This window comes from Varanus komodoensis, unplaced genomic scaffold, assembly GCF_004798865.1.
Source record: "Varanus komodoensis strain SLA01 unplaced genomic scaffold, ASM479886v1 scaffold24, whole genome shotgun sequence".
NCBI classification, from domain to species: domain Eukaryota; kingdom Metazoa; phylum Chordata; class Lepidosauria; order Squamata; family Varanidae; genus Varanus; species Varanus komodoensis.
Genome location: NW_025335641.1, coordinates 7,296,302 through 7,320,904, shown reverse-complemented (window position 1 = coordinate 7,320,904; position 24,603 = coordinate 7,296,302). Strand labels below are relative to the sequence as shown.

The following is a 24,603-nucleotide window of genomic DNA, read 5'->3' as shown; positions in this document are numbered from 1 at the left end:
TATTTAGGCATCTCATAGCAAGGTAGTCAATACTTATGCAAGCAACAAGTGCTAGTCTGTTTTTTGTTTACTTAACTTTGGTGCCAAAATAAAAATATTTGGCCCTACACAGCAATTTGTATCTTGTATACATCAAGTGGTAACAAGACCAGTTAAATCCAGCTCAATTCTGGGTTGTAACAAGAAAATGTGGAAGAGTCAAAAGGTGTGTGTTAATACTTCTGCAAGGCAAAGCAAATGAAAGTTGGCATTTAGAAAGAAATTAATTTTAAGTGAGCTAAATATTAAATTAATTTTGGAATAATTGTAATATGAAATTATTGTAAGTTTCTGAATTTTATCTTTTTGTTTTAATAATGGCTTTATCACTGATGTTTTCATTAGTCATAGTCCTTGAAAACGAATGTCTCAACATATATGTGTCTAATATGATGGTATGTGTACAATGGCTGACTGGTAATGCTTGGGTCAGTCTGGCTGTTGAAGTCTTTTCAGTCCTTGTGAGTTTTGCTCTGTGGGGTTGATTGAACTGGTTATCAGATACAGAAAGTGTCTGCCACTTGGTGGCAGTACTATGCTTCAAGACATATTAAAATCTTAATTCTAAAAAATGCATAATGATTTGCACAAGGGGGAGTTGCAGATAGAAGAAACAAAATTGAAATATGAGTAAGCTGCAAAATTATATGAATTTAAAGGTGAAGCTTTATGTTTTTCTGAGGTCTACCTCTAGGTCCCTAGATTTCTTCTTCAGGCAAGATATCAGAAAGGTATGTGTGTGCGCGCGCACGTGCACATGCATGCAGGATTGGTGAGTAAAATAAGACAGGAATTAAATGGTGAAGACACACTGTCTGTATGATCGAACTAGTTCTAGTTCTGAGGAAGGGAGAGCAGGTCATGTGATGGTTATAGAAATACTGTGCTCCTTGTGGTGATGCTGGGAAGATGTGAGGAAGAAATATTGCATCATTTTGCTATAATTTTGATTTAGTGTGTCTGTCTCAGGACTGTTGTTCTTGCACACCAGTCACTTAAAATGAAAGATAAAGTTCACAGATGTACAGTGCTCAATGACTTGTAGGTGAGATAATATAGCTCAACATCACAAGACAGAACTTCCATATTGCCTGAAGCACAGCGCTTCTTAGTAGAAGTAATTTGTTTAGCTGAGGCTCATTGCATGCCAAGTTACCAATTCTGTTTAAATATATGAATTAGCTGAAGGTATTTATGGAATAAAGAGAATTATCCTAAATGTTTACTTAATATTGTAGATTTAGCAGTGTGATGGAATCACAAATATCTGTGTCCGAAAAATGAATGTTGGTCTAGTCTAAGCTTGCAAAATCACTGACATAAACACACTTGAACGAAAAATGGGATTGTACTGAGATGTACATTAATGTATGTGTGTGAGTCATTGAAGCATCTACTTCTACATCTAAATTTCTAATAAGTTATGAATTTTCATTTTAGCATATCAGCCTTCAATTGAAAGGGGTGCCCTCCCATTTTTAATCTTTAATCAAACATGGTATGGACAGCACTAAGTAGTTTTTTCTTGTTCTGATTTTATTAACTTTTAATACTGAAGAAGCTGCTACTGTTTTGGATGTTTTTCAAATTAATATAAAATTAGAACAATATCTATGGATGGTTCCTTAAACTATTGAAATTTATACTAAATGGATCTCTCAGCAATAGTAAATGAAACAAAAATTGAGTATGTAATAAGCAAAAACTTGTTAGCAGCTTTAATGAGTGTTGGATCGCAGCTAGAAGAAGCTGCTGGTTATCTGCCATTGCAAAGCTATTCATGCTAAAGATAGTCACGTGACAAAATGGTGCATACTGACTAACTTCCTAGTTCAGGAAACAAATTTTCTAGTTCTTGACATTTCAATACTCTAAATTGAAAACTCTGTAGTGTTAATTTAGCTTGGGGCACCCTTACCTCTTACAAAGAGTTTTTTTTTAATGGAACATACATAATACATGCTATTTAAGTTCCAAGAGAAGAACCCATCTTGTTACAGATGGGTGAAAACTAATTTTGTTGGGATTTCAAGAATTTGTACTTGTTAATAAAGAATGTTTAACTTTTTAATGTTTTATTTTTCATACAACAGCATCAGATGTAACTCTCCCCCCTCCGCCATTTTTGAGTAAGTGTATGTGTGTGTGTGTAAGTAAGCAAGTAACAGCTCTGGCAATTATAAGCCTCAGTTATGGAGGACGAGGGAATCATTTTTTATGCTCAAAGGGAGAAAATTAATTTTACAAATACTCAAGGGATTCTTAAGTGAACTATATATTTTTCCATGCCAGAGTACTTCTAAAAACGAATATTACTTTATCTTCAGAATCTTTTTTGCATATTAATAATCACATATTTAATTTGAATTGTTTTTGCACAAGCTAGTTTAAGTTTGCAGCAGTTAACTGGCTTATTAACTGGAGAGCTGTGGTGTAGTGGTTAAGAGTGCAGATCTGGGACTCAAGTGATATGGGCTCAAGTCTCTGCTCAGCTATGGAGCCATGTGGGTGGCTGGACAAGTCAAAGACTCTCAGCCCAGTCTACCTCACAGAGTTGTTGTGGCGGGGGGGGGTAAGATTGAGAGCAGGAAGAGGGCAATGACATAAACTGTTTTGAGTTCTTTGTAAGAAAAAAGCGGGGTATAAATATTTAATATATAAATATTTTGAGAGCAGTTACAGTTCATTTTGACTAGTAGTTGCACAGAATACACTAACACTGGAAGTTAGTTGTCTTTAGCCATGCAGATCTTGGAACAGCACTTTGCATCTAATCTATTAACGGCTAGTAAATGTACATACAATAAAAATTATATAGTGTTAATCCAAGTAGCCTTGGTCTGTTATCAGTAATTGTCCTGAATGCCCTAAATAGTCATCTAGATAACCGACCTTTCTAAAACTATTTTGTCTGTGTTGTCTTTAGTCAAAGGCACCAATGCTGTCTGCACAGGAAACTCACTTTTTATAATCATAGTATGATTTGAGGCAAAACATCTTCCAGTTCTTCGTCATGGCCTCTGTGCATCACACATATGGGTGTTGCACCTGCGCAGTGCCTTTGGCCAGAAGATTGATAGCTAACGGTTTTGGCAGGAAGCTCTGCTCCCCCTCCCCTCTATAGCTTATATAGAGCAGAGCGTCCGCCATTTTGTTCAGTCTTTGCGACTGCCGTTCGTTGTGCCTCATGCTGCTTTTGCTCTCACTCTGACCGTTCCTCGTTCTCACTATTGTGATTATTCTTCTTTCCAAGTTTATTATCCCTGTTTTCCAGTAGTTCTTGTTCTTGTTGTAGTCCAGTAGTTCTTGTTTCTCTTGTTCTTCTTTTTCTTACTCACTTCTTTCTAAAAAAAAAACCCAAAAATATATTATTATCTGCTGCACTGTCTTCTCTTTTTTCCTTTTCTACGATGGCGCAACGAGCGGCTTTCCACAAGTGCGCGGAATGCAGGTCTAAAATGTCTCCTGCAGACCCGCATGACCTATGCTTCTTCTGCTTGGGGGAAGGGCATAGGACGGATAAGTGTTCTCACTGCCTGGCCTTCTCCAAGTAGGCTAGGAAGAACCGTGAGAACCGCCTCCGGAGACTTCTGTAGGACCGTGCGCTTCTCCAGTCGGACCCACTAATATCTGCTCCGAAACCGGGCTCTTCTTCTGTGGTTCCGCCCTCATGCCCTTCAGACGAAGGAGCGCCTACGATGGGCGATCAGCCTGCTTCTTCACCTAAGAAGAAGCATGAAAAACGGAAGCACACTAGTTCTGACAAGCCGGCTGACCACAAGAAGGCTAAAAAGGATAAGACCGAGAAGCTACCTTGGAAGACCAAGACCCCTGAGCGCCCCAAGCACTGAGACTCGGGTTCGTCAGCCCCTTTGGTACTGACGGCTGTCGTGGTACCGACAGCACCGGGCCCGGTGTTTCAGGCGGCTATGAGGGTTACCCCTCCAGGGTCCCCTCGACACATGGCCGAGCTTACGTCAGAGCCTCTTCCAGTTCCACCGAGGGAATTGATCTCTGATGGGGAGATCGGGATTCCCCACCTAGGGCTAGGTTCCGCACGCCTATGCCCCCAGCTACACTGCATGCGGATGAGGAGATGTCTCCTCCCAGGAGTCGCAGAAGTCATTCGTTTGAGAGGAGATCAGAGGGATAGTCCCATCCTCACCACTTGTACTACCATGGATGGGGAGACTCCCGTTCTGTCAGGCACTATCCAGCCCCAAGGGGACGTTCCTCTCCACCGGCACCTTGTGACCGCCCGATACCTTCGGTCCCGAGGCGTGCCTCGCCGATACCGCCTAGGGAGATACCGCAGTCGGTCCTTCTCACCGGCAGAGTCTTCCTCCTCGGCTCCTCCATATTATGGCATGGACTCTGATGACTCCACCTCCCCGGACGTCACAATAACTTCCCAGGGACCTGGGTCACCTGACGAATCCCACATCTCTTTTGCAGACTTGATGGCGCGTCTTATCCAGTCCCTTGAAATCGACGCTGTACAACAGCCTGGCCCCAGTACAGACAAATTTTACGACGTCCGCAGGGAGCAGTCGACGTCGATTGTGCTGCTGCTCATCACCACCTTGCGGCAGGCTATGACCCAACCGTGGGACCTGCCCGCCCATCCCCAGCCAACTTCACGGAGGTACGAATCCATGTACCGAGTTCGGGTGGAGGACATTCCCTTCTTCCTCCGCCATCCTAAACCGAACTCGGTCGTGGTGGAGTCCTCCCAGGGCAGGGAGGCACGAGGTCATACCACGCCCAGAGACAAAGAGGGAAGAAAGATCAATTCCCTGGCCCGATGAGTATACACTGCCTCCGGTTTCAGGCTTAGAATGTCTAATTATGAGGTGACACTGGCAAGGTACCGGTATTTCATTATGCAGCGCCTCAACAATGTTGTCTCGACCCTTCTGGATAACCAGGGCGATTTAGCAAAAGTTTTTATAAAGGAGGCCATGCAAGTCGCGGACCTGCAGCTGTCCACTGCTCGACACCATGTGGACACGGACTCGAGGGCTTTGGTTGGTGCCATCTCCTTCCGGAGGCATGCGTGGCTGCGCAACTGTAATTTTCCAGAGGAGATGAAGAGGCAGATAGAAGAAATGCCCTTTTACGGATCCGGGCTCTTCCATTCAAGAACCGACCACAAACTCAGAAAAATCCATGAGTCCCGTATGATGGCCCGGTGGATGGAGCTCCAACCTCAGACCAGACGTAAGTGGTCTTGGACCCAACCCTCCTACAGGCAGCCGTACCAAACCAGACAGCAGCCCCAGCATCAGTAGCAGCAGCAACAACGCCGCCGTCAACAGCCCCAGCAACAATACCAACAAGGCTGTTGTCGCTTCGACGGAGATAGGAGGCAACGTTGACGGGACAGGCGAACCATTCCTCTCCTTCCTACTCTACCCACCCCCCTCTCATCTGGGGACCGGCTGAGAAACCAACTCCCCATTTGGGAGTCCATTACATCTGATCGGTGGGTATTGTCCATCATTCAGCATGGATATCGGATAGAATTCGACGTCGTTCCTCCATCAAGCCCTATCCAGTTCACCTCATGCTTGCCGGTATTGCTCTATGAGGTTCGACAGCTTCTTTGTAAAGGAGTGATTCGTCAATTAACTCAGACTGACGAACTTCACGGATTCTGTTCGAGGTATTTTACGGTCCCAAAGTGGGATGGTGGTCTTCGTCCGATCTTGGACTTACGAAATATTAATTGGTTTATCACAAAGAAAAAATTCAGGATGACCACCCTTCAAAATATCCTACCGTTGCTGAGGAAAGAGGATTGGTTCACCTCATTGGACTTGAAGGATGCTTACTTCCACATTTCCATTCACCCTTGTCATAGGCGTTTCCTTCATTTTGCTGTCACATCCCAACTGTTTGAGTTCACAGTGTTGCCCTTTGGACTGGCTACTGCTCCGAGAGTATTTACCAATTGTATGGCTCCTGTCTGTGTCTTTCTATGGCTCCGGGGTGTGCAAATTTACCCTTACCTTGATGACTGGTTGCTAGTCTCCCAAACCAAAGAGGGACTTCTTGCCTCGATACGTACGACCTGTGCCCTGCTAGAGGATCTTGGACTATGTATTAATACCGAGAAATCTTATCTTCTCCCGGTACAGACGATTACTTTCTTTGGAGCCCGTCTAGATTCTATGCTGGCAAAAGCCTTCCTTCCTTGGGGGACAGACAGCAGACTCTTGCTCGGCACATCCATCGAATGCGACGAGACATGATGGTTCCTGCCCAGTCCATCCAGAGACTTTTGGGGCATATGACTGTGTCAGTTGCCGTGGTCCCACATGCCAGACTTCGCCTTCGTCCTCTGCAGCTTCTATTCAACAAAATGTTTCTGCCACAAAGGGATCTACCGACAAAGTTGATTCGGATTCCATCCTCTGTTCTCCGCTCTCTGCTCTGGTGGTCAGTTCCAGCCAACCTAACTGTGGGGGTTCCATTCTGACCACGATGCCCTTCCGTGACCCTTGGTACCGATGCATCCCTACTGGGATGGGGAGCAGTGTGTTCCGATCTACGCACTCAAGGCGCTTGGAATCGCCGAGAATCCATGAATCATATCAACTTCTTGGAACTCCTGGCTGTATTCAAGGCTCTACGTTCGTTTGAAGATGTTCTTCGACATCAAGTCGTTCAGATAACCTCAGACAACGTTGCTATGGTCTTTTATCTGAACAAGCAAGGCGGGACAAAGTCTCCAACTCTGGCCAGACTATCGATGCAAATCTGGGAATGGTGCATCCTGAGAGACATTACTCTGGTGGCAGTACACCTTGCCGGCACGGACAATGTGGAAGCCGATCTTCTGAGCAGACACATGTCCACATCCCACGAATGGGAACTAGACCCCCAGACATGTGACAACCTCTTCCATCGATGGGGTTTCCCAGACATAGACTTATTAGCCACCCGACAGAACAGGGTATGCAAGAACTTTTGCTCGAGAGCGGGAATCGGACAGGGATCATTAGGGGATGCCTTCATGATCCCTTGGAACAATCTGAATTTTTACGCTTTTCCTCCTGATTCCCTTCATCAGAGTGATACCGAAGATAATCCATGATGGGGCCACAGGACTGCTCATAACGCCTTGGTGGCCACGCCAGGCCTGGTTCTTGACGCTTCTTCACATCTCTCAAGCAGAATACCTTCATCTTCCACTCATTCCGTATCTCATAACCCAGCGAGAAGGCACAATTCACCATCCATATTTAACGTCACTGAAATTGACATTCGATAATGGCTAACTCGGTACCAATGGTATTTACATGTACTTCGGTTCCTGTCCCTGGATCCGACATGTTGCTCCATGCTTCGAATCCATTCGTCCTCCCGACATCATCGGATTCAGCGAATGTTCTGTTGGATTCGACACTTTTCTCTGGACATTCAGCACATTCTTGATTCTGCGTTAAAACCATCAACATGGAAATCATACGCTAGCAGCGACTTTCAGTGGCGGAGATTTTCAACTTTTGCTGAGTCTCGTTCGTTTCTTCCACTCTCAGCATCCATACATCAAATCCTTCAGTTCCTATTAAAACTTCACCATTCCAGACTGAAGCTGTCTTCTATAAAAGTGTATACGGCAGCAATTTCCTATTACCGTGGCACAGTTCAAAGCTCGCCCATTTTCTCTCAACCACTTATAAAGAGATTCCTTAAGGGACTATATAACCTTAACCCAACGGTTATGCCAGTGATGCCTACGTGGAGTCTTTCCGTGGTCTTACACGCGCTTACCAGGGCTCCTTTTGGACCCTTGGTTACAATCAATTTACGTCTTGTCTCTTGGAAAACGGCATTCCTTGTTGCAGTAACATCAGCTCGAAGAGCTAGTGAGCTCTGTGCTCTGTGGGTAGATCCTCCATATTTAAATTTCCACAGGGAGAAAGTTGTCTTACACATGGATCCATCCTTTCTTCCTAAGGTGGTCACCTCTTTTCACATAGGACAAGACATTGTCTTACCTGCCTTCTTTCCATCTCCCTCGAATCTGCTAGAGAGATCCTTACACACGCTTGATGTACGGCACTGCCTGGCCTTCTACAGATCAAGGACTGAGTCTATTCGACGTTCCGACAGGCTCTTTCTCAAATGCTCTGAACAAGATCAGGGCCTTCCAGTTACCCCTCAAAGACTCTCCAAGTGGATAGTCCATACAATTACTCTCTCCTATCAGCTGGCTAGGATTGACTTGCCTACAATGCCAAGGGGTCATTCTACTAGAGCTGTCGCTACGTCTTATGCCTTCGTGTCAGGAGTTCCAGTTGATGATGTCTGTAGAGCTGCCACCTGGGCTACTCCGTATACATTCGCTACGCATTATTGGTTGGATGTTCGTGCCAGACAAGACTGCTTCTTCGGCAGAGCCGTTCTCTCGTATATTCTTCGCCAAGGACACCTCCCCTCCTCCACTAAGGGTAAGCTTGCTAATCTACCCATATGTGTGATGCACAGAGGCCATGACAAAGAAAAGGTTGCTTACTTGTAACTGGTGTTCTTCGAGTGGCCATCTGTGCAGTCATACAACCCACCCGCCTTCCCCGCTCGGTGTTGGTGAGTGGAAATATTTTCATTGGTACCGTACCGTTTTTCTTTCATGGTACCAATATTATCTATAGTAGAAACTCCTTTTTTCCAAATGGGGGCGAACGTTTGGTCTTCAAAGGCTGAACAAAATGGCGGACGCTCCGCTCTATATAAGCTATGGGGGGAGGGAGAGCGGAGCTTCCCACCGAAACCGTTAGCTATCAATCTTCTGGCCAAAGGCACTGCGCAGGCGCAGCACACATGTGTGTGACTGCACAGATGGCCTCTCGAAGAACATCAGTTATAGGTAAGCAACCTGCTTTTCCTTTTCGGGTTTTGTTATTACAGTTTCTATTTTTCTAAATTTCTTTGCCAATCAATTCTATTTCTCAGTGTCCAAATTGTTTCTTATCAGTAGATTTCAGTGTCACCTAGCTTTCCTCATGCATATGAAACAGTACTTACTATCTGCTTAAGTCATTTCTCTAAAGGCATTTCCAAATAACTGCCAGTGTTTACATTTTCAAAGGGGGAACAGACACTGTTTCTGTAGCCTTTGGTGTACCTTGAGGTTTGTTTGTTTTTTTTTTAAATACCAAGCACAGTGTAGTTGAATGATTGAGTTAAGATGACATGCTTGTTAAGGAATATATATGCAATTTCCACTTGGGTTGTTGTGCTGTGTGAACCCAGTGAGTGTAGGTTATACAAGGATTAAACACACTGTTATCTAACCCACAGTGGGCTGTTGTCTAGGCATCTCTGATATGTTTGACACTTTCTCCTGTATAGAGGAACATGTCCGTTTGTGATTTTAGTCCTTCATTTGTGATTTATAGTGTTTGAAGTTACAACCAGACTTCTAGGACTTAAAAATGTTTAAATCACTGGCATCCCCATATTTGATTGTTTAATTAAAATTACAAGCAAGCACTTTTGTATAGAGATTAATATAAGTTGCAAGAGTATACCTTTATCAATTTAAGGTCCAGTATTGTGGGGCCAGTTTGGTGTGGTGGTTAAGAGTGCAGAATTAGCACTCAGGTGATCTGGGTTCTAGTCCCCACTCGCTCATGGAGCTAACTGGGTGACTTTGGGTCAGTCACAGACACTTAGCCCAAACTGTTTCACAGGGTTACTGTTGTGCGCATATGATTAAGAAGAAAAGGAGAATTGTGTAAACTAACTTGAGTTCCTTGAAAGAAAAAAGGTGGGATATAAATATAATAAAAATATTCAGATATAATGCTAATTTGTGCTTTAGCATTTCAAAAGCAAGCTTCTCCTATCTCCTTCAGCATAGCTGCAGGGAAGATATTGGAAGTTCCTGCTTCTTTTAGATTATCATCAGCTTGCCATGACAACTGAGATATCTTAACTATGGTTAGTTGAAATAAGCCAACTTCTGCACTGTGGGTGGAAGTTCACTTATTTCAACCAACTGTTGTTGAGATTGCTTGCAGTTGATTTTAACAGTTAAAATGTTGATATGTTAGCATAGTTAATTGAAAAGAGAAATTAAATTACAAATGTCTTGCACCCATGCCTGCTATGGGGGGAGTAGGGAGGGATGTGAGCTCAAGGTTTATTATATTTCATTTTCACAATGGCATCTATAGTTTAGGATTATGCCAAATGAGGCCATAGTTTTACTGTATAATTCTGATATTAATATCTCTAGGTAGTTCCTGTAGTATTATTTATTTTACTTAAAAAAAGCATTGTGTCCAACAGAGCCTTTCCACATGCATAGGGTACTTGCTACTATTGGAATGGGTATTTTAGCCCTCAAACTAGAGCCCTGTGTCAGAAAAATGAGAACTGGTATGGAACTGGCATAATACTGTCCATTCTCCTTTACCAGTGCTTACTCAAGCATTTGCAGAACAGTGCTGGCAGCTATTTTTCTTTTGCTCATGGTTCTTTGGATCTAACCTATGGTGCTTTTTAATTGAATTTGACAAACCTTTAACTGTAACTGTGCTAGTGGGCACTAACATAATATTTAATTTGGTTATGTGATTAAATGAGCTAGCATTCGAATGAGGACACTATTATAATTTGTATAACTGTACTGCTTAGAAGAGGTTGCCATTATGAAATAGGTATTCAGTGAATATTAACCTACTCATAATAAATACAATTAATAATGTACATAAAAGAAAAAATAAATGCATCTAGTTTCAAAAAATTCTTAATGAACAGAAAGTGGGCAGCATCAGTATGACAGGAAGGTTGAATCTAACCTGAATTACGGAGTGACCTAGGAAGTTTGCTCAGAGGGGATTACAGAATAATTATGTTAATATGCAATTATCACCTCATTTCTTCTGTAGTAACCTCAAGATGTAGTGTAGTGAGGGTGTTATAGCAAGTGCTGATAGTTTGCAAAAATACTGATGTTTGAGATTTCTGAGACAATAAGACTAGCCTGAGGCATTTAAGTGATGATCTGTCATTTTGAAGACAGATCTGACCTTTGTGCTTCATTTCTTAAAGCTTACATTATATGGCTACAGGCAACTATAGCTGCGGAACTCATTAAGATTTTTCTAGAAAATGAAATCTTTATGCAAAAATAAAAGGAGCTAAGATACTTTAGAACAGTTTTTTTCTTTTGGTTTTTGAGAGGAAGAAAAGAGAGTAATAGACACCTGGTTCACATGTCACACTAAATATGGTGGGTTGTTATTGTGGCTAGTTGCAAATGACTTAGCAAGCTGTCCAAACCCAGAGGGTTTTTTTGTGTTCTGCTGTCCCTCCACCTCCACAAATCAACTCTCATAGCTTTTAGCGTTGTTTAGGATGGCTTGTTATGGTGTCTGAATCCAGTAGAGCAATTTTTTCTTGGGTTTTTGGGAAGAGCTAGAGAGCTATGTAGTAAGAGCAGCAAAAATTTCTCCTGTTCCACATGACTTTGCTAGTGTTGCTACCACTTTCCCTGCCTCAGGATGGAATGTTGGTGGGGTTTTTTGTTTTGTTTTTTCCATCCTAGAAATCTTGGGGGGGAAAAAAAGACACTGGAGACAGTTCCAAACACATTCATACTTTTTAAAAGCAAGTGCACGGGAGTGCATGTCCATTGTTTGGGAATTTTGCATAAACCCCCCTTCTACTGCTCTGTCATGAAATATGTATATATTTAGCTATTTCATTTGTGTATTTTTAGCAATTGGTCCAGTAGGGTTGCTGGCTCAGGGGGAAAACACCTCTGTTCTGCATCAGACTGCCAAACAGATTTAAAATTATGACCTCTTTTAAACATGAGAACATTCCTGCAAAGTTTTTAGAAATAGTATTTCAGAGAACAGGGAACTGGAACCGCACACCAAAATTGCTTGTTTGCTACTGAGCCCAGTGTAGCCATATCCCCCACTTCTTATTGTTGGTTTCATCCTCCGCTTCAGCACTCTCCTAGCAAAAGCCTCCAACTTCATCAGATTCCAAAAAGGAAATAATTTTTCAAGCCCTTATGGTTATGAAAAACCATCACATTTATTTATTTAGGTCGCCAAACAGGACTGCCTGTCCATTCAATGCCCTCCCTGTTTTCAGTGCCTGTTGATTTTCTCTTCAATTTTGGTGCTTCTCTTGCCAGCAAACACCTTTAAAAAAGGCTGTTTCACATTTTACTGAAGAAGTAGCACCTATCCCTAATGCTCCTTCTCTCCTGAAGTTGTCAGCCAATTTTTCTCCCTCAGCACCAGTGTGCTTGTCACTTCCTCTGCTGATCTCCATTGTTACCTGTCAGATTACATGAGAGTTGCAGAACAGTGATCATCTTTGGTAAATATGCAAATTTCAAAACAGAGGAATGAATGGATAAACGTATGGAAATTTCAAGGCAGACAAATAATAACACGATGACAAAGACTTCTACCCCTGGGGATACCTGCCAAGAGAGGCCAGGAGTGGAACCAAGGAAGAAAAAAGCCATGGCAAGTGCTGAGTGGGCATTTGTCTAATGGACAGCTCACCCACCCACTGTGCCTTGTTCTTAGGCTAACTTAGACATGCATACTCACAAAAAGTAATCTTACATTTCGAGATGTTTGAAGTTAGGTTGCAATCTAGTACTCACTCAACTGAGAATGAGCTCCAAGGAAAACAATGGACCTTAACTGTCAAGTAGATAATGTATAGGATTGCCCTGTAAATGAGTAACCCTGAGTAAATACATGTTTATATTTGGTGCAGATTTTCCCTGGGCATCTTTAAGATTTGGAAAGATAGAGACATGAAGAACTTACAGTTATGTCTAATTTAATAGCTTCTTTTTAATTTGTAGTTCTATCAATTTTTATGTTCACTGGTTTAAATAAACTTTTAAATAACAGTTTGTTCTTATTTTGAAAGTAAACTTTACTTAAATGATTAGTAAGTGTACATCTATGAGGGTTTTATGTAATTTAAATAGATTGAAGTGTTTGTTCGGTATGTTTATCTCTATAACACAAAAAAGTTATTACAGAATGATAAAGCATGTATCAGTGCTTCTAGTATACATTTGTAAAACTTCAGAAGAGGGTTTTGGGGTGGGGGTTGACTTGTAGTTTTATCTAACACACAGCTCACAGAGTATAGGATGATAGACTTCCAGTTATATGTATATAGTTTATTCTTGACTTTTGTGAATTGTCTTTTGCCTTCACTTCCCGGTTCTGTCTGTGTAGTAGAATCCTTTTCAGATGGCTTCTCATTATTTCTTGTTTTCTTAAAAATAACATTCTTTCACACAATTATTCTTTCTAAATCAATCCTAATGTTAAATCAGCACATTGTATGGAAAACAGGTGTGAACCGAATCTATTTATCTGCAATTCATTTTCTCCTGCTTTACTGTTTTGGTTATCTAATACATAAGATTGCATCCAGTGTAGTACTAGGTAGTGGGAGTTAAATTCCTTTCAATAGGTATATGTTGGGGTGACTGAACCGAGGCTTGGGAGACACATATGACTCTTTGAATTTATTTTGTGGCTTGCTGCTAGCCGCAGCAGGTGCTTATGTGTGTCCATTGCCGCACACCGCCTGCTGTCACCTGTGGGCACTCACTTGCAGCTCTCAAATATCTGACATTTACTGTACGTGGGTCTTCTGTTGAGCAAGTTTGGCAACCCCTGGTATATGTTATATAAGACTAATATTTGATACAATCTCTATTGCTTACTGTTTGTGGCTTTGGAGCTAAAACGGTCATAAGTTGTGTGGATTTAAAAGTGCAGTATATAACATAGCAAAATTAGAGCGTTAGGGATAGGTGTTACAGTATATAGCAAAATGTATCATGTGTATTAACAACTCTAACCTAAATCTACTGCTGAGAAAGCAGTATTACTTTTACAAATAATGTTACTGCAATTTTAATCTGGAGCCAGGATCTGCACAGCAGTGTCCCATAATCTATTTGGTGCTTCAGGGCACAATCAGAAGTGTTGGAAGTACCCTGTAAAAGGCACTAACATCAAGAAGTCTGCCAGTTAGATTGCACAGTCAGTTCATGTTTTCTTGGTCATTTGTAGGGGTGGGGGGAGGCTGGGCAGAGACTTACAACCTGTCTGGACAGTGGTATCAGATGTGTTCTATGAATGCCTCTGATCTTTGGCATAATTGTTGCTCAGACTGGGCAAAAACCCCATCAATTAACTGGCTTTTTGGTTGCTTGCCTATATTTTTTTGCTTACAGGTAGTTCATTTTGATTGAACACTTAAGTCAGTTGTAAGACTTTATCACATGTGAACAAAATTGTATGTAATACTGTAAAAGTGTTACAGTGCATGGTTATACGTAACAGTACTGTCTTTGGTGGTCACAATACAGCTTGTTATCTTCATGCAAACTTATACAAGGTTTTATTGAAGTCATTCTGATAATTCTAACTGCAATCTTCAAGCAAATATGATATTCTTAGTTTACCACCCTGCTGTTCAGGGGGTACCAACCAAGTTGCTTTAAATGGGAAGCGTCTGTTCTTTTTCTGAACCCCTAACACCAGAACAGATGGGTGGAACATGGAACATGAAAGGTTTTACCTCAGAGGTGGCAGCAGTGAAGCCACTCATTAACACTGAATTTACCACTTCGTTAGCAATGCTGCTTCCTGTTGAGAAAAGCTAATACAGACTCTCAGATTGACTGAGCGTGCATTTATCTACTTCTGTGACTGTAATAAGCTAGAGAAATCTTTTTACCGCAAAAACATCTAAAACTTAATTTCTGCATTAAGTTTTCAGTGGCAATGTGTGAGAGACCTTGGACCTTGTTTTTTAATTTCACCCTAATACTGTCTACTTTTTAATGTGTGTGTTGTGCCCATTATTAAACTTCTTTGCATGTGATGTTCTGGCTCCTACTGGGTGCTGTATTATCACCATTTCAGAGTAATAACATTGAATAGGATTGATTAGGAACCTGTATTATTTCATAATCGAGTAATATAAAAATCCAGTGAACACCAAATTTGGAAATGATACTAAACATGGTTGTCTAAGTGTAAGGATAAATGAAGGCCTTAGCATCGATGTGTCATCAGTGTAAGATATTCCATCTTTCAATATTTATGACTGTTTTCAGAAGTTCATCAGAATAGAAATACTAATTATTTAGTATTTAAGCTAGTATGTAAGCATTAGCAATACTTTTAGAGCTACTGCTCATGAATGAGTGTCTAGTACCAACAGTTTTGGTGTAAATAACCCATGCATGCTTCCAATAATTACAAAATGAATTAAGATAGTTTTATCTGTTGGGTAACATAATCTTTTACTTGAGGAATGTTGAGTGCTGTTGTATATAAATTTTCTGGAATATATGTTCACATTACTAGCAGACTGGTTAAGAACAACAAAATTATTACCTCGATAATTTATTTCTAACATGTCAGGCTTAAGATTTGTTGAAAAGCCTGGATGTAAGTAATTTGAAAGTATTTACTTAAAACAATCTAGGAATTAAGTAACAGACTGCTTTATTATAATATTCATATGGCTGGAAATAAAAAAATCAGTTTATTTATAGCTGTCAAGCAGCAGGGTCAAGCAGCTTGCTTTAAGATGATTCCATGGGATTTGTGTGTGCATGTACATGTATGTGTGTGAATAAATGAAGCAGCAAAAGATGTCTGAATACTGCAGCAAGACATTGGTATTTAACAAAAACTGGAAACCACAGACAGCTAGAAATTCTGTGCATGTTAATAAAGAGGAATATAACTCAGTATATAACTACAGAGGAGAGATATAACTGCCTGTATAACTCAAAGGGACTCAGCACTCTTTTCATAATAAACATGGAAATTTGACTTGTGAATATGAGATGGCTCATCCAGTTCCTCCTCCACCTATCTGCTGCTTGGTAGAGGACGCTTTTTGAGCCCTGTTTTTCTGAGCAGGCCAAGTACAGCCAAGAAATGCATTCAAGAAACGTAATTCCAAGATACCCTGGGTTCTGTGTAGCTAAATGCACAAACTGTATTCTTACCAGTTTATATCCTGTGTCTGTTGCATGTATATAGTATCCCTGGATAGAAATCTGTTTCTACTATGGAGCATTTTGATGCTGTATTTATTGATCACTAATGTCTCCCCTCTCTGCTCTTTTCCTGCTCCAGCATAAAATGTATAAGTATACTATCAGGAAATTATTCTATAGATGTTTTCCTGCTTCATAGTTGATTTTTGTTCTTGTAACCTTTTCCTGTATGTGTAAGCAATTTATTACTTCTTTCATTTCCAGTACAGATATTAGTTGGATCTGACAGTTATGCAACAGGATGGTAGATTCCTGTCTTCTCCCCACTTTGCAGCCTCCCACAGTCCCCCTACAGAATAGATTTTGGGGGACTGCGAGGGGATGTAGGAGGAGTAGAAATCAGTTTTTCCAGTAGTTGCCCTTCCACTTGCAGAACAACACTGCTGGATGCAACCTTATAGTTTGAAATAATACAGCCTAAAATATGGGTCATTGATCTTTGCTGTGGAATCTAAGGGTTGATTACAGTGTTGTTTCAGAAATGTAGCATTGCTGAAAAACAGTATGATAGCATTTCATATAGTTGCTTTAACATTCAAAATAAATTTCTGACTTAGTGTGTTGGATCATGCATATGTAATTTCTGCATGCCACCTGGACTTTATGTTCATTATATGCAGATACTGGATGTGTACTGGCTGGCACATTGGAGTATATATGCAAATCTGGCTTGAAGAAATCATAAAAGAACTATAATAATAATGGATTTTGAAATTTGGCATAATTTCCCTTTCATTAATATGTGCTTATCAGTGGTCTTCCTGCTTATGCAGATGCTGTTTAACTGATAAGTTTCTTTTTCAGGCACATATAGAAATTCTGACAAGGTCTCTTTGTTTTTTATTCTAGCATAAATGTACTTAATGGACAGAGCAGACCAGCAGTATGGATGAGACAGAGATCAGTACTGAGATTATTGGTGCTAAAGGACTGCTAGATGACAGTAGTTTCATCTCTGAAAATAACAGTGGCATTCCCAAATTCCAAGAGAGTGAAACGTCATTTCAGAAGAATACCCTGACTCTGCCTGAAGAGCTATCGAGGGACACGTCGGAAAAAGCCTTAAGTGGAGGCCAGACATCTATATTTATACACACTGGTGCTCCTACTGTTTCTAGTGAAAACTTTCTTTTGCCTACAGGAACTTCTGTTAATGGACCAGTTTTACACTCTACTTTAACTAAAACTTCCATTATGAAAAAAAGCAGTGTTTCGTTAACCACTGCACAAACTGTGGGCCATCAAACAGATTCTTGCTCAACTGTGACGTTGGTACATAATCTCCAGCTTCCTACAAAGACTTCAACCCAAAATTCAAGTCAACACCAAGTTTTGTTTTTGTTACCTGAAGCAGCGCATGCTAAGAACCTGACACATTCCATGAAAAATCTACCTCCCTCTGCTTCAGTTGCTTGTGACATACAGCCGTCTATAGGAAAAAGCATAAAATCAGACAGCACTTTAGTAAGCCAAGTAGATATATGTGAGGATAGTAAAAGTTCACTAGAAAAAGATGATGGTAACAAATCTCTAACAGGCACTTCTTCAGATGCAGGTGACAACAGAACAGAAAGTGATACAAACTGGGATCCACAAAAAGAGTTTATAGAATTTCTTATGACAAATGAAGAAACTGTAGAAAAGTCACCTGTTCAGCCTAATGTTGGTGTACAGAAAAGGAGAAAAAGAAAGATGGATGTTAGCAAAATTACACGTTATACTGAGGACTGTTTTAATGAATCAAATTATATTCCTGATAACTCAGATTCACTAGATGTTGAGTTTTTGGAGCAGAGTGAGAATTTACAAGTAATAGAATCACAGAAATATTCATTAGCGAGAGTGAAGCCTGAATCAACAGATGAGGAATTTGAAGTTGTGGATGCCATCCAACAGTTGATTTATAATCCAAGTAATAAATGTGCAGATGATACTTCTCCTGTTCACACTAGCACTTTTCTTTCTAATACTCTATTAAACAAATGTGAACAAGATGATTTAGAATCACCATCCAATTTTAGTACTGATGAGCCATCATTTTATCCCTGTACGAAGTGCAATGTGAATTTTAGGGAAAAGAAGCACCTGCACAGGCACATGATGTATCACTTGGATGGCAATAGTCACTTTCGTCATTTAAATGTTCCGAGGCCTTATGCATGTAGGGAATGTGGCCGGACCTTTCGAGACCGCAATTCCCTTCTTAAACATATGATAATACATCAGGAAAGAAGACAGAAACTGATGGAGGAAATTCGTGAATTGAAAGAACTTCAGGATGAGGGTAGGAGTGCACGGTTACAGTGTCCACAATGTGTATTTGGTACCAATTGTCCCAAAACCTTTGTGCAACATGCTAAAACCCATGAAAAAGATAAAAGGTACTATTGCTGTGAAGAATGTAACTTTATGGCAGTGACAGAGAATGAACTTGAGTGCCATCGAGGGATTGCTCATGGGGCAGTGGTGAAATGTTCAATGATCACTACAGATATAACTCAAAGAAAAATACAAAAAAAGGCATTAGTGAAAGATTCCTTCATGGAATCATCAAAAAAGTCAGCTGACCATATGTGCAAAATTTGCCCATTTACTACATCAGCCAGGAGCATTTTAAAAAAACACATGGAATATTTGCATCCAACATCATGTATAGATCCTTTTGGAAGCCGTCTTAGATTAGAAAAAAGAAAAAGTCATGTTGTAGAAGAACCTTTAGATTTTGGAAGCAGGACTAAACATTTGCTCAAACAAGCATCTACCTTTCCAAAGACCTCTGTTTTAAAACAAGATATAAAACGACCATTTGGCTCTGCATTCCAGTCAAGTAACTTTGCAAAACTTCACAAGAGACCCCCCAGGATACAGAAGGCTCGGAAAAGCGTTGCACAGTCAGCTGTAAGTGTGTATGGTCTAAGCTCTACAGACAAGCCTATTTTGCATAGAAATAGCACTGGCCAAAAATCTAAATATTTACATCACACAGGAAAGAAAAAGGCTAGTGTCAAAGCTAGCAGTAATTATTTATATAGAGACAAACATGAAAACCATAGGATTAAAAAAATTAGCAGCCCTTATCTATTACACGTTAAAAGGGAAGCTACAAGATCTGTCAGGCCCTTACCTTTATTGTCTTCAGATAATTCTCATAATAGATGTATTATGGATTCTCTTAAGTATGATGCAAAAAGACCAGGCATCTATAAAAATAAGCATGTAACTGTAAAAAGATTGGTTAAAAGATCCAAAAGGGAAGGCTCTGTAACAGGAGATGATTTGGACAGTTATCCAGACGTTCTACATAAAATGACTGTTGTTGTTTTGCAGAAACTTGCTGGGAAAAAAGACAGCTATGAAACGGAGGATGAAAGTTCATGGGATAATGTTGAACTGTGTGATTACACTACACGGTCTGTGGAGGATGGCTCTTACAGTGATATTAATCAGGACCCTGTAAACCTGTTCCCTTTATTTAAAGGTAAAATGGAAGAAGATGCTGGTGGTAAATCCTCTCTTAGATATGAGCAAAATGATGGATTTTATTTTGAGTATTATGAAGATGGTGAAGGTAGCAATTACCTGCATGATTTTCAAGATCCTCATAATTTAGAAAACATAGGCACAACGTTGCCAAAACATAACTCAGTTTTCCATTGGACTGACTTATCACTTGAGAAAAAAACTTGTCCATATTGTCCAGCGACTTTTGAAACTGGTGTTGGATTGTCTAATCATGTTCGTGGGCATCTTCACAGAGCTGGGTTAAGCTATGAGGCCCGCCATGTTGTCTCACCTGAACAGATAGCAACAAGTGACAAAATGCAGCATTTCAAAAGAACAGTGACGGGAACCCCTGTTAAACGAGTTAGAAAAGGTAAGATTTTTCTTTAGCATACTGTGCAGGGTGAAGGGGATGTAATGTGAATCTGAAGCTAGTTTTACTACATCCTGATTCTCTTGCAGTTTTTGTTTACATTCTTGGTTGAAATTTTAATGCATAGATTTTAGGCAAGCTGAGTCCCTAATGTCTAACAAATTGATAAAGCAATACCTTTTCTTTGTAGCTATTGAAAAATCAGAAAGTTCTTCAGAACATACATGTCAGCTTTGTGGTGGTTGGTTTGACACTAAAATTGGATTATCTAATCACGTACGAGGACACCTTAAAAGGCTTGGTAAAACCAAATGGGATGCACACAAATCTCCAATCTGTGTTCTAAATGAAATGATGCAAAATGAAGAAAAATATGAAAAAATCCTGAAGGCATTGAACAGTCGGCGTGTTATCCCCAGACCATTTGTGGCTCAGAAACTTTCATCAAATGATGACTTTTTATCACAAAATGTTATACCTCTTGAAGCATACCGCAATGGCCTAAAGACTGAAAATGTATCAGTGTCTGCATCAGAGGAAGAAGGGCTGACTTTCCTCAATGAATGTGATGAAGCAAAAACAGTTCTACATGATGAAAAAAACCCCCAGTCACTTACACTGATAGAACTTTTGAAAAATAAAAGGATAGGAGAAGAAAGAAATCTTGATACCTCTCCTCAAAAGATCCATAATCAAACTGCAAGAAAGAGGTTTGTTCAAAAATGTGTTCTTCCATTAGATGAAGACAGTCCTTTGATGTATCAGCCACAAAAAATGGACTTGACTATGCAGTCAGGTAAGAGGTTTGTTTATAGTTGGGTCTACTGTTCCATTATGATTTCAGTAAACTGGAAAATAAATTACGATATAACAATATACAATATAACATTTAAACAGTATTCTAAAAGTAATTCTTATTGAAACTGCTTTTTTCCTTTGTGAAGTTCTAGCTAGAGAAATAGTAAGGAAATTAATCTTTCATATGAAAATTGCTTTAGTTTTCTATATGCAAGTTGAGCTCTGAATATGAAGAAGTTTTTGTTCTATAGTGATTGAGGATGTATATAAAGAGGAGACATATACTTAAAATATTTTGGCGCTCATAACTGGCAGAGCTGGGGGAACCCCGTAATCTTCCACTGGTGAAGATATATAATTTATTAAGATGTTTGTTTTATCTAAAGTAAGACTATGCATGTTTGCATAAGTTAATGCATGCTTGATTGGTTAACTAGGTGATATGTGATCTAATCTATTTCTGTCCTATCGACATTTCTGTGCTAGCCATAGCCTTGTTTTAACACTGTTGTTCCCATCAGAGTTCTGATACCAAATTCCTAAAGTTTTTTGGATGAAGATCTTCTTAGGAAATATGCCAAGAATTTTTTTCCTTTTATTACTTCCTTCATAGCTTGGAGTGTAGTTCTAGAATACCATTCTTAAATATATCTTTCAGTATTGGCTGTCATGGATCAAGGAAGGTCTGTTGGAATCCTTTGACAACACATCTGCACAACACTTTTTGCAGCTATCATTTCTCATTCTAGCTTCACTAAATGTTTCATGTAATATACTTTGCAGTAAAGTGCATGATCTTGCTTTATACCCTTTCTCATTTTTCTGGCTCTTCCAGTACTGCAGTATGATATAGCACTTCTGCTACAGCTCAGTTCTTGTTCATGTGATGATTCTGTTGCTGTGTTGTACCAAAGCCAACTGCAGGCAGTAAATCAAATGTTAACATAGTTGTTGTGTTTTTACCATATTTTACTCCCTTCATTTTAAAAAATGGGGAAGTATTCAGACATTTGATTCTCTATTTGGAGTCTGAAGTTACATGGCACCTGCTAGCGTGCATAAGATTGCCCACTGTGTTCTAGCTCTTACCTTTGTTTAGTTAGATGCCTTGTCTTTACACCAAATACTTAGTTTGCTATGATGAAAAGATCAGTTAATATTGTATTTATAAAATTATACAAGGTATATTTGACTATTTTGCTGGGTTCCTTTAAAATAGGACACTTCGCAATAAAACTGGTCTCATGGATAAGTTTCACAGAAACTTAGAAATTGCTGAATAGTTTGCTAAACATGAAATGTTTTGCTACTTTCATTAATGCTGCTTAATACTAGGTTTCATTCAAAAATAAAACACCACTTGTTTACTAATAGTAAATAGAGTCCTTAAGCTAATTGTGATTAACATAGGATTTGACAACTCACAGTGCTGCTTCATTTATTAAAACTTCTGAAGTCTGTCTCAAAGCGATATTATATTTTTAATATGTGAAATAGTCTTTGTTTTACTGTCTAGTTATTCTTGAATTGCAGCGTATCTGAAATTTTCTTTTTGATGAAATGGATTTCAAACAGCTCCTTATTCTTTCCAATATAGTATAAGAAACAGACTATTGATTGTGTTATTCATTAGGTTAACCTTTTCAAGGTATTCTACTCAGTGTGTTGAAAGAATGCATGAAGAGAAGAATGCTCCATTCCTCCCCCTGGTCATTGCAGCTTTCCCTTTGTACATATTTGAAGGGGAATATCCCTGTATCTGTGGAGGTGCTTCACATGATGAAGAGCCATGGAAGATCAGGGTTCTTAATCATGTGTAACACACTCACAGTTAGAGCAGGTACTCTTCTCAGACCATCACACCATACATATATAGAGTGACAGATGCAATGACAAAGGGGGTGGAGCAGGAACACTCTTCCTTCACATTTTCTTTGAACATGCTAAGGAGAACACCTGAGGGCTTGTATCTGGCAAAGAAGGACAATAAAAACATTTGTGTGTATCGAAGTAAAGCTGAGAAGAAACTATTTGTAATGGCTTCTTTGTCATGTGGTTTGTTATTGTTTTAGTGTGTGTTCTTTCCTGTGATAACTAAGATGTTTGTTGATCATTTATTTAGCACAAAGATCTTAGCAAAAACTACAAATCATTAACTTTCATTATTGATTGCGCATTCAGAGTAATGAAGATAAAATGCACCGAATAAAATGTTTTGTCTAACAGCTGTGCAATGGTGTGTTTTACCACCTTTTTCTCCCAGCCTTCATCAGCACCCTAATTTAGTATTGAGCTTTTTACAGTCGTGTGGATAAAACACTTCAATTACCACTTTGTCGACTAGACTTTCTAATTCTCTTTATTTGGGAATGTTGCAAAGCTTTCAAACTTCTTAACAGAACTGTGCTAGTCAAATCGCAGAATTGTATTTTGGGGTTAGGAAATAATCTGTATAATGTGAAGATGAGCAGGAAAGTGATAATAGGTGTTAAATTTAAAGAAGCTTAGGGATTCAAGTCACGCCTTCCATTTTTCTTACCAAAAGCATGTTTAGTGCTAAATGCAACAAATGAAAGTAATAGCCATGAGCTTGGATCCTTCTAGTATATGAAATAATTTCAGTGGTGCAGTAAGCATACTTAAAATCATCTTTTAATGCAGAATTTTTCAAAACGCTTTGAGAGTTTCACTTTTAAAGAGAGAACTGGATTATAGTTTTCTTTTGAATGATAGGTATGCCTGTGAAGCTTAGAACGTGTGTGCATTGCAATACGGCGTTTACAAGTGCTGTTAGCCTGTCCAACCACTTACGCGCTTATGCACGAAAGAAGAGTGCTGGACTTTTGACTGGGACAGGTATGTTTGTTAAAGATGTAAAATCAAGTCTGTCTGTATACGTTTTCCTCATCAGACTTGACAAATCCATATGCTAATTCAGTTGACATTTAAAATTCACTGAAACAAAAGTTGAATTTGGAGTTAGAACTTTAGCAACTTGTAAACTTACGTTGCTATTGTCCATTTTTTCATGCCTGGTTTTATTTTCATTTATTTTATTTTTGATCCAGCATTATTTTCATGTATGCAAACAATTGAGAGCAGAATGCTCTTTGTTTTCTGACTAAATGCAAAAGGAGCTGCTGTTTTTAAGGAAAGGGATTTCCCAACTTGACCCAGGTGCCTATGTATTTTTTCACCTATCAACCTCTATTAGGCAAAAACATCTAAGTAGACTAAAAACAGGCAGTTATATGTGTTTTGTACAATTTTCAGTAATCATTTTCAATCATGATGCAATTATTTTCTCTCATATTTATTATGAGTTACTTTTCTCTGTTTGCTGGTCTTGCACCCAACTTAAACACCAAAGAGCAGCTATATTTGTTGTGTCCTTTTGGTATTTTGTACTGTGACTTGAATTGGCTGTACTTGAGTGGAAATAGAGCTATCCAATTGCAGTAGTCCATTGTAGGGAAAGAAGCAAGAGAAACTGATTGGGATTTTATTGGCATATTTGGAAGTTCATGAAATAAGATATAGAAGGACTGGGATAGTACACCTTATAGTGCATAATTACTCTCCCCCCACAAGTGGGAATACTTAAGATCGTAACACTGGCGTCTAGAAAATGCCTATATCCTTGCAAGTACAATTCAAGGTTCTAGTTTTAACCTATAAAACCTTACACAGCTTGGACCACAATACCTGACGGAATGCCTCTCCCAGCCTTCTTCTGCCCAGACACTACAATCAAGTTCTGGGATCTACGTATTTCTGATTGCCACCCACAAGG

General features: G+C 39.6%; 1 protein-coding gene across 17 annotated transcripts in view; it reads left to right on the top strand.

Annotated features, from left to right (window-relative positions):
* Window positions 1–24,603, top strand: part of ZNF644 (zinc finger protein 644) — a 79,734-nt gene that overhangs the window by 30,079 nt on the left and 25,052 nt on the right. For 15 of the 17 annotated variants that reach the window (XM_044432539.1, XM_044432550.1, XM_044432538.1 and 12 more), the window contains 3 exons: window positions 16,988–20,012; window positions 20,203–20,808; window positions 23,544–23,666. In XM_044432539.1, the coding sequence (XP_044288474.1) occupies window positions 17,024–20,012; window positions 20,203–20,808; window positions 23,544–23,666 (3,718 nt within the window). In that variant the 5' untranslated portion in view covers window positions 16,988–17,023. The remainder of the gene's footprint in view (window positions 1–16,987; window positions 20,013–20,202; window positions 20,809–23,543; window positions 23,667–24,603) is intronic. The other 2 variants (XM_044432554.1, XM_044432553.1) reach the window with 2 other exon arrangements.